The sequence below is a fragment of the Pogoniulus pusillus genome, chromosome Z, assembly GCF_015220805.1.
Source record: "Pogoniulus pusillus isolate bPogPus1 chromosome Z, bPogPus1.pri, whole genome shotgun sequence".
In the NCBI taxonomy this organism is placed as follows: Eukaryota; Metazoa; Chordata; class Aves; order Piciformes; family Lybiidae; genus Pogoniulus; species Pogoniulus pusillus.
Window position 1 is genome coordinate 80,017,934 of NC_087309.1, and position 13,593 is coordinate 80,031,526.

A 13,593-nucleotide genomic window follows, 5' to 3' on the forward strand; every position below is an offset into this window, starting at 1 on the left:
GTGGTTCATACTGTTGGGGAAGTCTTTAGACTTTCATCTAGCTTTCTCTTTCTTCTGACCTTGTATGGGTCAAATTTGGAGTCCTGGCACTGGAGTTGGCAGGGCTCATTAGGCAGGCTTTAAACTAGATATGAAGGGGGTAGGTGAGGCAATTACTCTCTCTGAGAAGGAGAGAGTGGGAAAGAACTAGGGACAATTGTGGAATTGAGAGCCCAGCTGAAGTGCATCTACACCAATGCACGCAGCTTGGGTAACAAGCAGGAGGAATTGGAAGTCCTGGTCCACCAGGGTGACTATGATATAGTCACCATTTCAGAAACTTGGTGGGATGACAGGCATGACTGGACTGCTGTACTGGGGGGATATAACCTCTTCAGGAGAGATAGGCAAGGGAGAAGAGGAGGAGGGGTGGCCCTGTATATTAGGGAGTCACTCCATGCCACTGAGCTTGAGGTGAGGGACGAAGGGGTTGAGAGCTTGTGGGTTAAAATCAGAGGGAGGACTAACAAATCTGACATCCTGGTTGGAGTCTGTTATAGACCACCCAACCAGGATGAGGAAACAGATGAGATATTTTACAAACACTTGGAGGCTGTCTCAAGATCATCAGATCTTGTCCTTGTGGGTGACTTTAACCTGCCAGATATCTGCTGGGAACTTAATTCAGCAGAGAGGAGGTAGTCCAGGAGATTTCTAGAGTGCATGGAGGGCAGCTTCATAACCCAGCTGTTAAGTGAGCCTACTAGGGGTCAAGCTCAGCTTGACTTGCTGCTCTCAAACAGAGAAGGGCTGGTAGGAGATGTGGCAGTGGGAGGCTGCCTGGGGTGTAGTGATCATAAGATAGTGGAGTTTTCAATATGCAGGGAGGTAGAGAGGGACTACAACAAAACCTACACCTTGGACTTTCAGAGGGCAAACTTCAATTTGCTTAAAAAACTTATTTTTAAAGTCCCCTGGGCAGCAGTCCTTGAGAACAAAGGGGTCCAGGATGGTTGGACCTACTTTAAACAGGAGCTATTGAAGGCACAGGAACTGGCAGTTCCCATGTGTGGAAAGATGAGCTGGCAGGGAAGGTGACCAGCCTGGATGGACAAACAGCTCCTGAAAGAATTGGGGGAAAAAAAGAGGGTGTATCACCTCTGGAAGGAGGGGAAGGCTTCTCCTGATGTGTTTAAGGAGGTAGCCAGACTATGCAGGAGAAAAACTAGAGAGGCTAAGGTCCAGCTAGAACTTAGGCTGGCCACTTCCGTGAAAGGTAATAAAAAGCACTTTTATAAATTTATCAATGCTAAAAAGAAGGGCAAGAAGAGACTCCACTGCTTACTGGACCAGGAAGGGAACACTATAACTGGTGACGAAGAAAAGGCGGAGGTCCTGAATGCCTTCTTCGCCTCAGTTTTCAACAGTAAGAAGGGAGGAAGAGGCAAGTGGCCTCTTGAACTGGGGGATGGGGTCGGGGAGCGGTGTGTTGCCCTGGGAATTCATGAAGAATTAGTTCAGGACCTGCTGAGCCACCTGGACACCCACAAGTCCATGGGACCAGATGGGATCCATCCCAGGGTGCTGAGAGAGCTGCCAGATGAGCTGGCCAAGCCACTCTCCATCATTTTCCAGCAGTCCTGGCTCACCAGAGAGGTCCCAGGAGACTGGAAAATGGCCAACGTGGTCCCCATCCACAAGAAGGGTCGGATGGAGGAACCTGGGAACTACAGACCCGTCAGCCTGACCTCAGTGCCAGGGAAACTGATGGAGCAGGTTATCTTGGGGGTGATAAAAGCGCACCTGAGGGATGGCAAAGGGCTTAGGTCCAGCCAGCACAGGTTTAGGAAGGGCAGATCCTGCCTCTCCAACCTGATCTCCTTCTATGATCAGGTGACCCGCTTGGTGGATGTGGGGAGGCCTGTGGATGTGGTCTATCTGGACTTCAGCAAGGCCTTTGACACTGTCCCCCACAGCAAACTGATGGCTAATATATAAGCGTACAGCTTGGATGGCAACACTCTATGCTGGGTTAGGAACTAGCTGGAGGGCCAGACCCAGAGAGTGGTGGTGAATGGTGTCACATCCAGCTGGCGGCCAGTCACTAGTGGTGTTCCTCAGGGATCAGTGCTGGGCCCCATCCTCTTTAACATCTTCAAAGATGATCTGGATGAGGGTATGGAGTCAGTCATCAGCAAGTTTGCAGATGACACTAAGCTGGGGGCAGATGTGACTGGATTGGAGGGCAGAAGGGCTCTGCAGCGGGACCTTGACCACCTGGACAGATGGGCAGAGTCCAGTGGGATGGCGTTCAATAGCTCCAAGTGCTGGGTGCTGCACTTTGGCCACAACAACCCCATGCAGAGATACAAGCTGGGGTTGGAGTGGCTGGAGAGCAGCCAGACAGAGAGGGATCTGGGGATGCTGATCGATACCTGCCTCAACATGAGCCAGCAGTGTGCCCAGGTGGCCAAGAGAGCCAGTGGCATCCTGGCCTGCATCAAGAATGGTGTGGTCAGCAGGAGCAGGGAGGTCATTCGGCCCCTGTACTCTGCACTGGTTAGACCACACCTTGAGTCCTGTGTTCAGTTCTGGGTCCCCCACTTTAGGAGGGACATTGAGATGCTTGAACATGTCCAGAGAAAGGTGACGAGGTTGGTGAGAGGCCTTGAGCACAAGCCCTACGAGAGAGGCTGAGGGAGCTGGGATTGTTTAGCCTGGAGAAGAGGAGGCTCAGGGGTGACCTTATTGCTATCTACAACTACCTGAGGGTGGTTGTGGCCAGGGGGAGGTTGCTCTCTTTTCTCAGGTGGCCAGCACCAGAACGAGAGGACACAGCCTCAGGCTGCGCCAGGGGAAATTTAGGCTTGAGGTAAGGAGAAAGTTCTTCACTGAGAGTCATTGGACACTGGAATGGGCTGCCTGGGGAGGTGGTGGAGTCGCCATCCCTGGAGCTGTTCAAGGCAAGGTTGGACGTGGCACTTGGTGATATGGTCTAGCCTTGAGCTCTTTGGTAAAGGGTTGGACTTGATGATCTGTGAGGTCTCTTCCAACCCTGATGATACTGAGATACTGTGAAATTTCACTATGTGGAAGAAAGAAAAAAATAATTTGAAATATTAGTTGAATTTGTATAGTAAGTCTATTTGCCAATCAATTAAAACTAAGATTTATTGTTCCTCTTTGTCTGCTTATTTGTCTGTGGTTGTGGGGTTTTGTTATTTTTGATTGGTTTTTTTGAGTTTTGTTGTTCTCTCTGTATAGTCTTACAACCTTGCTATTGTGACTTATATTCAGAAATGTCAAGTAAAATTATGTCTTTTACCTTATGAGTTATATTTTTGAAATGGGAATCATACACACATGAAATAGCATGAAATCTTCCCCTAAACAGCTTAAAAACTTCAGTAAGTAGAATAAAGTAACTTAGAACTGCGGGTTACAGAACTGCTTTGTAATTCACTGTCTCGCTCTGCTCTGTCACTCACCTCACAGGAGAGGTGCAAACAACAAGCAGCCAGTCATCACACTTAAAACTGTGAAACAGTGGTATTTTAACTATAGGTGGGAAATTAACACAGGACACTATGTCTATTCATTTTCATGAATCTAACATTTGTTAAGCAAGACCTTTACACAATACATTTACCAGTTTTAGCAGGAAATTCTCAATCTAAAAAATTTAAATTTTTTTAATACTGATTTATTGTAATTTTCAAACCATCAAATCAGAATTTTGAGTTGGAGCTCATTTCTTGTATTTACATAGTATTTATCACATTCACTGCACTACTAAAACAAATATAATAAAATAAGAAGTTGAAAAATATGGTATTGAAAATTTTAAGTTGTAAGTCAAATAGAGCATTAGTAATCTAATAGATTTTTTTTTCTTCCTTCAATTCGTTCTTTCAGGAGACAGAAAAGCCCTATCATCTTAATCCCTGCAAACTTGCTTAAGTTCTTCCTCATTTGCTTATTTCACTGCATTTACATAACAAAGTCAATACACATAAAAAAAGCAAAGGTAATTTTCACACCTCATAATCAAGATCCAAATAATTGAATTCTCCTTTTGCATGAAAGTGATGAGTATGTTTATCCACTGTAAAGTTTACTTGATTGTTAAATTGCTCAATGAGAACAGAATGCCAGTGCTGATCATCCAAAAGGCTGCCCAGTGTAATATTAACTTGGGCATTAGAAGGGCGAGTTTTAGTATCACCTTGAAAGGGGAAGAAAAAAACCTGTTAATTCAATCAAAATATATAATTACTCAAATATATACTGTTGTTTTATTATACTCTGTATGTTAAAATCCACTTAATAAATCAAAAGGAGTTTTAGTCAAAAAATACCTACTAGCTATTAGAATTCATGAGACTGCAGCTCATTACCTAAATTAATGAATAAGTACAGCTTCCCTTTAATTAGTTCCAGGGTGATATGGTCTCCATTTTGTCCTTCTCTGTGGAGGAGAATTCCATCACTTTGCATTGCCTTAAACTCCAGAGAAATCACATCTTTCAGTGCACTCATAAGTTTTGGATTAAATGTGTAAACTAGACAACTTTTCCCATCAAAGCCAATCACCTCGGACCCTAGAAGTAAAGAAATGAAAGATAATGTATAATGCTATGTCTAAATCAAAACAGTTGCATGTTACTTCAACATGATATGAAATCTCACCACTAATATCCCTAGAGTCACCCGTGCCAGTAAATTGTAGCTTATTTGTACTATTTCTGTTTTTTCCCAAAATGTTGACGATCCTGCTTTAATGATGATGTTATCACTAATTATTGTAGGAGTTAAGCAGGAAAGATCTAACTTCTACTCCAGTCTAGGACTAATATACAATGAAAGGTTTTACTTGCCTTACAGCCATGAAGTACTTTGACCATTTTGGTTCTTAGGGTATTCTTAGGGTAAAAACCTCTATTAATTTATCTGTAATTCCAGTTAACAAAATAAAGAAGGGGAAAATCATATTCATTATGTTTAACTTTTTCAGGGCTTTCACATGGCCTACAGAGTTATGCTACTATTAAAATCAATATGGATATCTGCACAGTAGTTGTAAACAATATGGCATACTATTAAAAAAAAAAAAATTCTAAAGTGAAAACTTGTCAACTCTGAACAAGACCTAGTTTTCTTCATCAGAAGTTTTTTGATTGATTAGGTTACATTTGGTTTGCCTTCCCTGCCCCCCCTCCCTCCCCCCCCCCCCCCCCCTTAACTGGCATCACAAAGAAATTATTATTTTACTAAAACTGCATTTCAGGTTATTGAAATACAGGATTTCTAATCATCACTTTTCTAGTATGGGCATTACGGAGTCACAGAGTGTTTGAAGTTGTCAGGAACCTCTGAAGATCATTCTGTCCAGTTTCCCCAATCAAGTAGGACAGCTCCAACAGGATTTTAGTGCTATGTTTAATCAAGTTTTGAGCATTTCCAGGGAGAGACACTACACCTCTCTGAACCATGTTCAACCATTCTCATTGCGTTTTGTTCATGCCCAGTACTTAATTTCCTTTCAATGGACACCACTGAAAACATCCTGGTTCTGTCTCCTTTACGTTCTTCAATCAGTTGTTAACACACAGAGCTAAGCCTCTCACTGAGCCTTCTATTCTCCAGACCTAGCTTTCAGCAGCTCTGCTCACGTGGCAGACACACCTGCCCCTTAATCATATTTGTGCCCTTTTGTTTAAGTCAATCCTGTATGTCCATGTCTTCCTTGTAGTAGGTATCCCAAAACCAGACTTAGCAATTTAGACAAGTTGCATTACTATGGCTGAACAGAGTGGAAGGATAACACCCCTTGGCCAGCTGGAGGTTTGTCCTAAAACAGTTCAGGATGCTCTTGGCTTTCTGTGTTACAAGGGTATACTGCCAGCTCACGGTCAACTTGGTATCTACCAGGATCCTCACATCTCTTTCTTCAAACCACAGTCAGCCCTCACAGTGTGTACTGAACAAGACCTTGATTTTTGCTCCACAGGTACAGCCTTGGTTTTCACTCCACAGGTGAAAGAACATCCTTTCTTTAACAGTGTCTCAGTTCTAATTTAAATTTTCCAGACTCAAATATAGCTGCTAGAACAAATAAAACTTTATAGAATGCCCTTCCCTGTCCTCCCTCCTTTCCCAAAGAAAAAGAATTAGATGGAAAGAGAGGAAAAGTAAGCACACCCAAATAAATAATCTCACTGTGATTCGGAAGTTAAAGGAAGAAAAGTTTAACAACAAATAAAAGGTATCTGACATAGGAAAGTTACAAAGACACAGTGAAGAGAAAAAAAGATACAAAATATTTAAATATACAACCAGATTTTGATGGCAATGGGTTTTGTCCATCTCATAGGTAATGGCCACATGGTGAAACAAAGAGCAGCAGGAAATAGGATGATGATGACTAGCAAGCAGGAAGTAGGGGAGAGAGAGAGAGAACCGGAAGTCCCTCTGCTTTTATGGATCTTAAACAGGAAGTGGGAGTGGGCTAAACTGCCACACCTCTAGTATTCAGACCCACCCCCGGGGAGGGGTCAAGACCACCTGGAGTCAGGGCCAAGACCACTCCCCAAGGAGGGTTAATCCTGTACAAAAAGCTTGAAAATCCTGTCAGACTATTTTTCCAACATCTAAATGGCATAAAATTGCTCTAGGAGGTCGATTAGTCCCCCATATTTTTATTGACTTCTAACTTACTGAATGTACACTTTGTTTTATTGTCCAGGTCAGTAGTAAAGATGTTAAACAGCTTTGAAGGAAGTCTCAATCCAAGGGATACACCACAATTGAATAGGCTTAGCTTGAATTATACCACTGATCACAAATCCTTTAATCAGCAGTTCAGCCTGATTTCTCAGACTTAGCTAGAAGCAGGTCTGAGGGAGCTTTTCGAAGCTTCCTAAAGGAGCCGTGCCAGTAGGCCCCCACCTCACATAAAAACTCCACCAGACACAAACTCAACATTGTCATCCTGTCAATTCCTTGATCATCTCTGTCAGGAGGTCATCATCAAAGAAGTACAGAATATTCCTAGAGTGCTCACGTCCTGATACCACATCAGCAAATATCAGGGTGATTATAAAGTCTCTAATAAAGACTAAGATCTGTGCACCTGTCCCATTCTGGAGGAATCCTGGGTGTAGGAGGTTCGGATTCTCAGACACAGAATTAAGCACAAATGGTGTCAAGTGCATAGGCTAGGTTTATTGCACTCACACAACATAAACATACAAGGACAAAGATGAGGAGAAGGAAAGAGTAAGAAAGGTCGGGGAGAAAAGCGATGAGAAATAAACAATCCCCTAGAGAGAAGAAAGGTCACCCCAGAGTCATTCAGCATCCCAAAAGTCTGTTTGAAAAGAGTGGGTGAGGAACATTTAATCTGCAGGTCAGAGCTTCTCTTCTTTTACCTGGCTGCCTCATCGAATATGCACACTTTTTTGAGAATCACTTAGCATTTTCCAAGAGTGATTTGCATAGCCAGGCCCACTGTCCAGTTGTGTTGAACATGCTCAGTATGGTAGAGGTTTCCATAGTTAAGACCCTCTTGTCCAGCCAGTTTCTCTGAAATGATCACTGTTGTCGATACATCAGGAGCTGCTAGACCGTGGTTGGGTCAAAATCAGCATTACTTGTCACAACAGGAAGCCTCCACTTCCTATGTGTGTTAGGTGACAGGAGTTCAGTTCCAGGTGTGGTGGTCAAGAATGGTGGTCTTTCAGTCATGCAAGAAACACAACTCCCCTCCCAGAAACCTGAGTCCCCAGGAGGGGCTCTCAATGGCCTCTTCACCTTCTCCCAAAGTTGAGGAGGGGTATTCTGCCACCTACACCGATTCTGATGGAGGGGAGAAATTAATTGGTGTGAGATTAATATTTTATAAATATATATATTTACTAACTTCAATATTCTGAACTCTCACCACCCCCAAACACTGAATTTAATAGTAAAAGTATCTACATGGTCATGAAGACATTCTGGGAATAATCAAACCATAACTTATTAGTAACTAGCAAACAGTTCAAATTATAAACAGAGAGAGGAGTTTCCCTGTGGCTTAATGCCACTTGGGGGCTATATACTATTTGTGCAGCAGGTGGCCTGAAAGCTCTTTCTGCTTGATGGCAGGAGGCAATAGAAATTACAGAGGTATTAAAGCATTCACTTACAAATTCTTATTAATTATAAATCACCCTCTGGGGCTACGTCACAGCCTATGCCAGTGTCCAAACTTCAGGGGAGTCTTTGTCCATGGATTTTGAGGCTGGAATCCTCCCAGCTTCAAGGGAAAGGAGAATCTTCCTGGCTTCTGGAGAAATGACAGTCTCTGACCTTGTTCTCCTGGCAAAGGATGCAATCTCTGCCCTTGTCTCCTTGCTTCTTGTGAACACTCTGTCCAGGGACTGTTGGCTTCTTCTGGATGTTCTGTCCAGGGACTGCTGGCAGGACCTCGTGTGCAGAGGGAGTATGATGCCGTGCAATCATAGCATGGTCTCAGGCAGACTACAGAGGCCGATAGCGTGTAGACAAGTGGAGTCTGCTCCTGGTTAACTCCTGGTTAACTCAGCAGCAGTGGAGCGCTTACCAGGCAGTGATAAGGCAGCGGGCATACAATAGGATGCATGGCTGCACGGGAGTCTGAGGTCCATAGGTAAAGGCAGGCAATACAGGATCTGATCGTGATAACTCACCACAATGGTGTGCAGGTGTGCACAGTTGGCTGAGAGACTATGGGAGATACTATCTCCATAATAACAGCAAAGCAATTAGGCATAAGCAGTGCTAGTGAGTCTAAGCCTAACAATGAGAGAGTGAGCACGAATGAGTAAGTGAGTGTGAGCAATACAGGGGATCCCAAACACTTTGTTTACCTGTGTGCCTCTCTCTATCAAATGTGGGCTGAGATTAATGGCCCTTTGTACACCATAATGACCAATCAGGTTTTGACAGTCAGCCAAACAATACTGTAATAGGCAAAAGCCACAGGCCTGGACTTTCCAAATATGGCAAACACACAGTCCTAGCACCCAGCAAGCATGAGCTGGGCACATGGGCTTACACAAACATGTTTATAACCACATTATACAACCTGGACCCTGGGCAGGCCAGACTTTATAGCACCAGGTCTGTTGTGCCCTTTTTATCCATTTAATGTGTTTATCTCTGGTTTGGACAGCAAAACATGTCCAGGCAAGGCAAGGCATAAATAAGCCTATTTTTGTGCCTACAGGTCCTCCACAACACCCTACCCCTCTCAACCTTACCCCACTCCCAAGGAAGAATGGAGATTTGGCCAGGGGGTTTAGGAAGCAAAGTGGATTAGAAAAGAAAATGGAGGGTGAAGTTAGAGAGTGAGATCCAGCTCAGAGCTCTCCAGCAGCAGAAGTAATTATTTATGTTTTTATTTCTTGTTCCTACACATCTCAGCAAGCCTATGAGCGAAGTAAACATCACCACTGTTTTCCTTCCACAGCCTGTAATCTAGTTCTTCTCACCAAAACATTCTAGCTTGCTTCAAACTATCACATTCAAAACAAGTGTTTTATCAGATGTTGGAACATATTGTTTATCTCAGTCTTTGACATAATCTAAGGCTTCTTCCAGTTGTGTGAAAAAGGTTTCATCCATTTCTCCCACATCAGGCTATCTATAGCAGACATTTGCCACTGTGTCACTACCTTTGTCTGTCTGTTAACTAAACTCTAAGCTGTCTCATTATCTATCTCCAGGCAGCGCTACATGAGTCCCTGCTGTTTGTTTCCATAAATGTTAGTTGCCTTCTCTCTGTCCTGGATATTCTACCATGCCACTGTGAGAGAAAGTAGTCTTTTAAATGCAAGACCTCAATTTCTTTTGTGTGACTCCTATGTTTTGTATAGCACTCAGAGTGACATGCACTTTTATTGATTTCTCAGAAAGACTTTGAGAACATCTTTCAACTGCCTTCACAGAAACATTTTCCTACTAGTATGTTTCACTTGAGATGTTTTGATATTTCCATGATCTTATTCACACTACCCTGCAGACTTTTTTTTCTTAAACCAGTCCACCACTTCCACATTTTATTTTGGGACATTGTCTCCCTTACCCGTTGTCCTGGTAGGGCATAAATCCCTCAGGCTGGTTTAACCCTTGCTCTCCTCCTCCTGTTGTTCTGGGTTCTGAGAGTGAAGTCAGATGAGCAAACAATAACGGTTTCACCTCAGCAAAGCCACGAGGGCTAGGAGGCTTAACACCACATGTCAGGTGTCTTTTGCTGCCCTCAACATGCCTGAGTGGTCAAACAAGGCATGAAGCTTTGAATTCATTGACCAGAACAATGGTGCTACTGCCTATGGGCCAGTTTGATTTTCAAAATGAAGTATTTAAAAGGGGAGGATTTAGAAAACTGTGTCTTTCTTTACATTCAGCACAGAGCCTTCCTGCCTCTCATCATTTGTAGCTCATTAAAGGCAGCCACATGTTGTAGCTAACACTAGCAGCTTAGCAGCAACTCCTTCCCTTCTGCCTGGAATATTTTGTGTTTAACCCCAGGATCATTATCGTGAGTTTGAAAGTGTCTTTGATACAGGAAAATTACTCAGAGACCAAAAGCGTTGTGAATACATATGCTGGAGTGAATGTCAGAACTCCATAGACATAGCTAGATTTTTTCTGGTTTTGCCTTACCATTTTCCAAGTTCTGATTGTTTAAACTGTTTAATTCTGTGCAATTACTTCCTGTCAACCAAAAATCCAAAGAATCTTTGGGAATTTCCCTGATTTTTAATATTAATAATAAAAAGTAACATTCATACAGAAATAATATGCATAATTCATAACAATTATTAATTTCCAATACACCCATCATTCCCAGTTTAGAGCTCTCCTCAAAAAGTTGGCTAGACTATTGGAAAACATGCTTTGGCTCTACATGATCAGATGGGTTCTGTCTCTTCCAAATAATTCAATAACTCAAAGAGTTATCAGTTGAATAATTGCTGTAATCAACAGCAATTATTGATCTGAAGAATCCATCCAGTCTTTTCAAGCATTCTATGTCTTTGCCCCTTGCCCCTATAGAAATATAGCCATTTTCAACACACATGAGGCTTCCCTTGGCAGTACTGTTGGCTCCCAAATGGAAGAACAGCAGAGAGTGGTAATCTGAAGACTAGACAAGCCTCAATCATCTCTTTGCAATATCTTGTATCCACATTACTAGCAAGAAATAATGACTAGAAAGGAAGTCAGAAAGGCAGGCAAGGAGCTTTTAATACATGTAATAGAGAGAGTTTGGGACACACTTGAAAAAGACATCTTCATAGCATAGAATTATACAACAGTTTGGCTTCGAAGGGATTTTTTTAAAGATTGTACAGTTCTGATGGGCAGGGACAGCTTTTGCTAGATTGGGTTGCTCAAGTCCCTATCTAAGCTGATCTGAAGCAATTTCAGTGAAAGGACATCCCAAGTTCTGACAGAGATTTGTTTCAGTGTCTCATTACCCTCATCTTTAAAAGCAAACAATCAAATAAACAAAAAACTCACAAAGACTCTTCCTTCACTTATATCTAAAACTACTGTCTCTCAGTCTAAAAGCACCTGTCAGACCTGAAATAAACTTTATTTACCTTGTTATCACCTTCTGAGTATTGAAAGACCACAATAAGTTCTTCATAGAGCCTTCTCCAGGTTAAAGAACCTTAACTCTCTCACCCTTTCTTCCTAAGACAGGTGCTCCAGTCCTCTGATCACTTCTATGGCCCTCATCTGGACATACTCTATCAGGTCCATGACTTTCCTGTGCTGATTATCTCATAGTCAGATGCAGTACTCTGGTTGAGGTCTCATGAGAGTGGAGTAGAGGAGAATCACCTCCCTTGACATTATAATGTATTATAATAGATGAAATAATAAACACCTAAGCTTTACAGATGAAGAAAAGAGTAATACTGATGATCTGTTATTGCATTATGAATTTGTGCTTTCTGACTTACATTCACATTTCTCATGACTATGCTAAAAGATAGATACAGTGTTACAACTCCATGGCAGTGCTCCAGTGAAATCTACTGTCTATGACAAGGTTTTACATAAATAGTTTAAAAGTCTGATAATTTCACTTCACATTGGGAAGATGAATGCAAGGAGAGGTAAGGCACAGTGAGGTAGGACAAGAAAGGCAAGCCAAGGGAGGGGGAAGGGAAGGGAGAGGGAAAGGAAAGGGAAAGGGAAGGATTGATTTTATGCTAACAGCATAAAAGAATAACTGCCAAAATCAGTACAAGTTGAACAAGAAACTCACAAAAGATCTGATAATACTATAAAAAGCTCATTGAGTATTCTTATTTTGTAATTAAAGAAGGGAAAGGTAATTACCTTTGAAAGGCATGTATGTGAAATAAAATAGGATGTAAAGGACACTAAATAGAAAATGAAGTTATTTTCAATTGACTCACTTCTTGCGGGTCAGCACAAACTCATTATGTATTTAGTTATTTTATGTAATTTCACAGAAAATATTTCAACACTCTTCTAGCACTGAAACAAACTGCATTCAAATTAATTATAGTACTTGAATCAAGTATTTTTATATATATTTTTTTAATCACCAAGCAAATGCAGATATGTTTTTAAATATAATTTCTTGATTGTCTTCACATCTTGGTAATGTACCAACACTAGAGGCAATACATGCCCATTGCTGAATGGAGTGGGTGCCTTGGTGACAGAGGATGCAGATATGGCAGGATTGCTGAATGACTTCTTTGTATCCATATATACTCAGGAGCCCCAGAACCCTGAGATCATGAAGGAAGACAAGGTTGAGGAGAAGGCTTCCTTGGTTGATGGGGACAGGGTTAGTGAGGACTGGGTTAGGGAACAGTTAAGTAAACTGAACATCCAACAGTCCACAGATCCTGATGGCATTCACCTGCAAGTGCTGAAGAAGCTGGCACATGTCATTGCCAGACCACTCTCTTGTCTTTGGTAAGTCATGGTGGACAGAAAAGAGGTGCCTGGGGATTGGAGGAGGGCAAACATCACTCCAATCTTCAAAAAGGGTAAGAAGGAGGACACAAGTAACTACAGACAAGTCAGCCCTACTTAGGTCCCCAGAAAGATAATGGAGCAGCCTATTCTCAGCATTGTGCTTAGCCATATCGAGGACAAGAAAGTCATTGGGAGCAGTCAGCATGGTTTTACAAAGGGGAAGTCATGTTTGACCAAGCTAATGACCTTCTATGAGGATGTAACCAGGTGAATAGATGATGGCAGAGCAGTGGATGTGTTTTACCTTGATTTCAGTAAAGCACTTGACACTGTCTCCCACAGCATCCTCATAGCTAAACTGAGGAGGTGTGGTCTGGGTGATGGTGTTGTGAGGTGGATTAGGAACTGGATAAAGGAAAGAAGTCAGAGAGTTGTAGTCAGTGGGTCAACATACATGAAAGGGATGCAGATGTTAATCAAAATTCTTACAACATTTCTCAGATATTTTTTATCTTCACCATTGCTGCATTAACAGTAGAGATATATTGAGCTATGAAAGATAAAGTTTGCATCTTCTACAGGATTATCAGAATAGAAAATATGAGCTGAAATATCCAG

At 42.2% G+C, this 13,593-nt stretch overlaps 1 protein-coding gene across 1 annotated transcript in view; it reads right to left on the reverse strand.

Annotated features, from left to right (window-relative positions):
• Positions 1–13,593, reverse strand: part of CNTNAP4 (contactin associated protein family member 4) — a 396,860-nt gene that overhangs the window by 99,898 nt on the left and 283,369 nt on the right. The window contains exons 5-6 of the mRNA XM_064176535.1: positions 4,377–4,580; positions 4,020–4,204 (exon numbers count right to left, since the gene is read on the reverse strand). Of these exons, the coding sequence (XP_064032605.1) occupies positions 4,020–4,204; positions 4,377–4,580 (389 nt within the window). The remainder of the gene's footprint in view (positions 1–4,019; positions 4,205–4,376; positions 4,581–13,593) is intronic.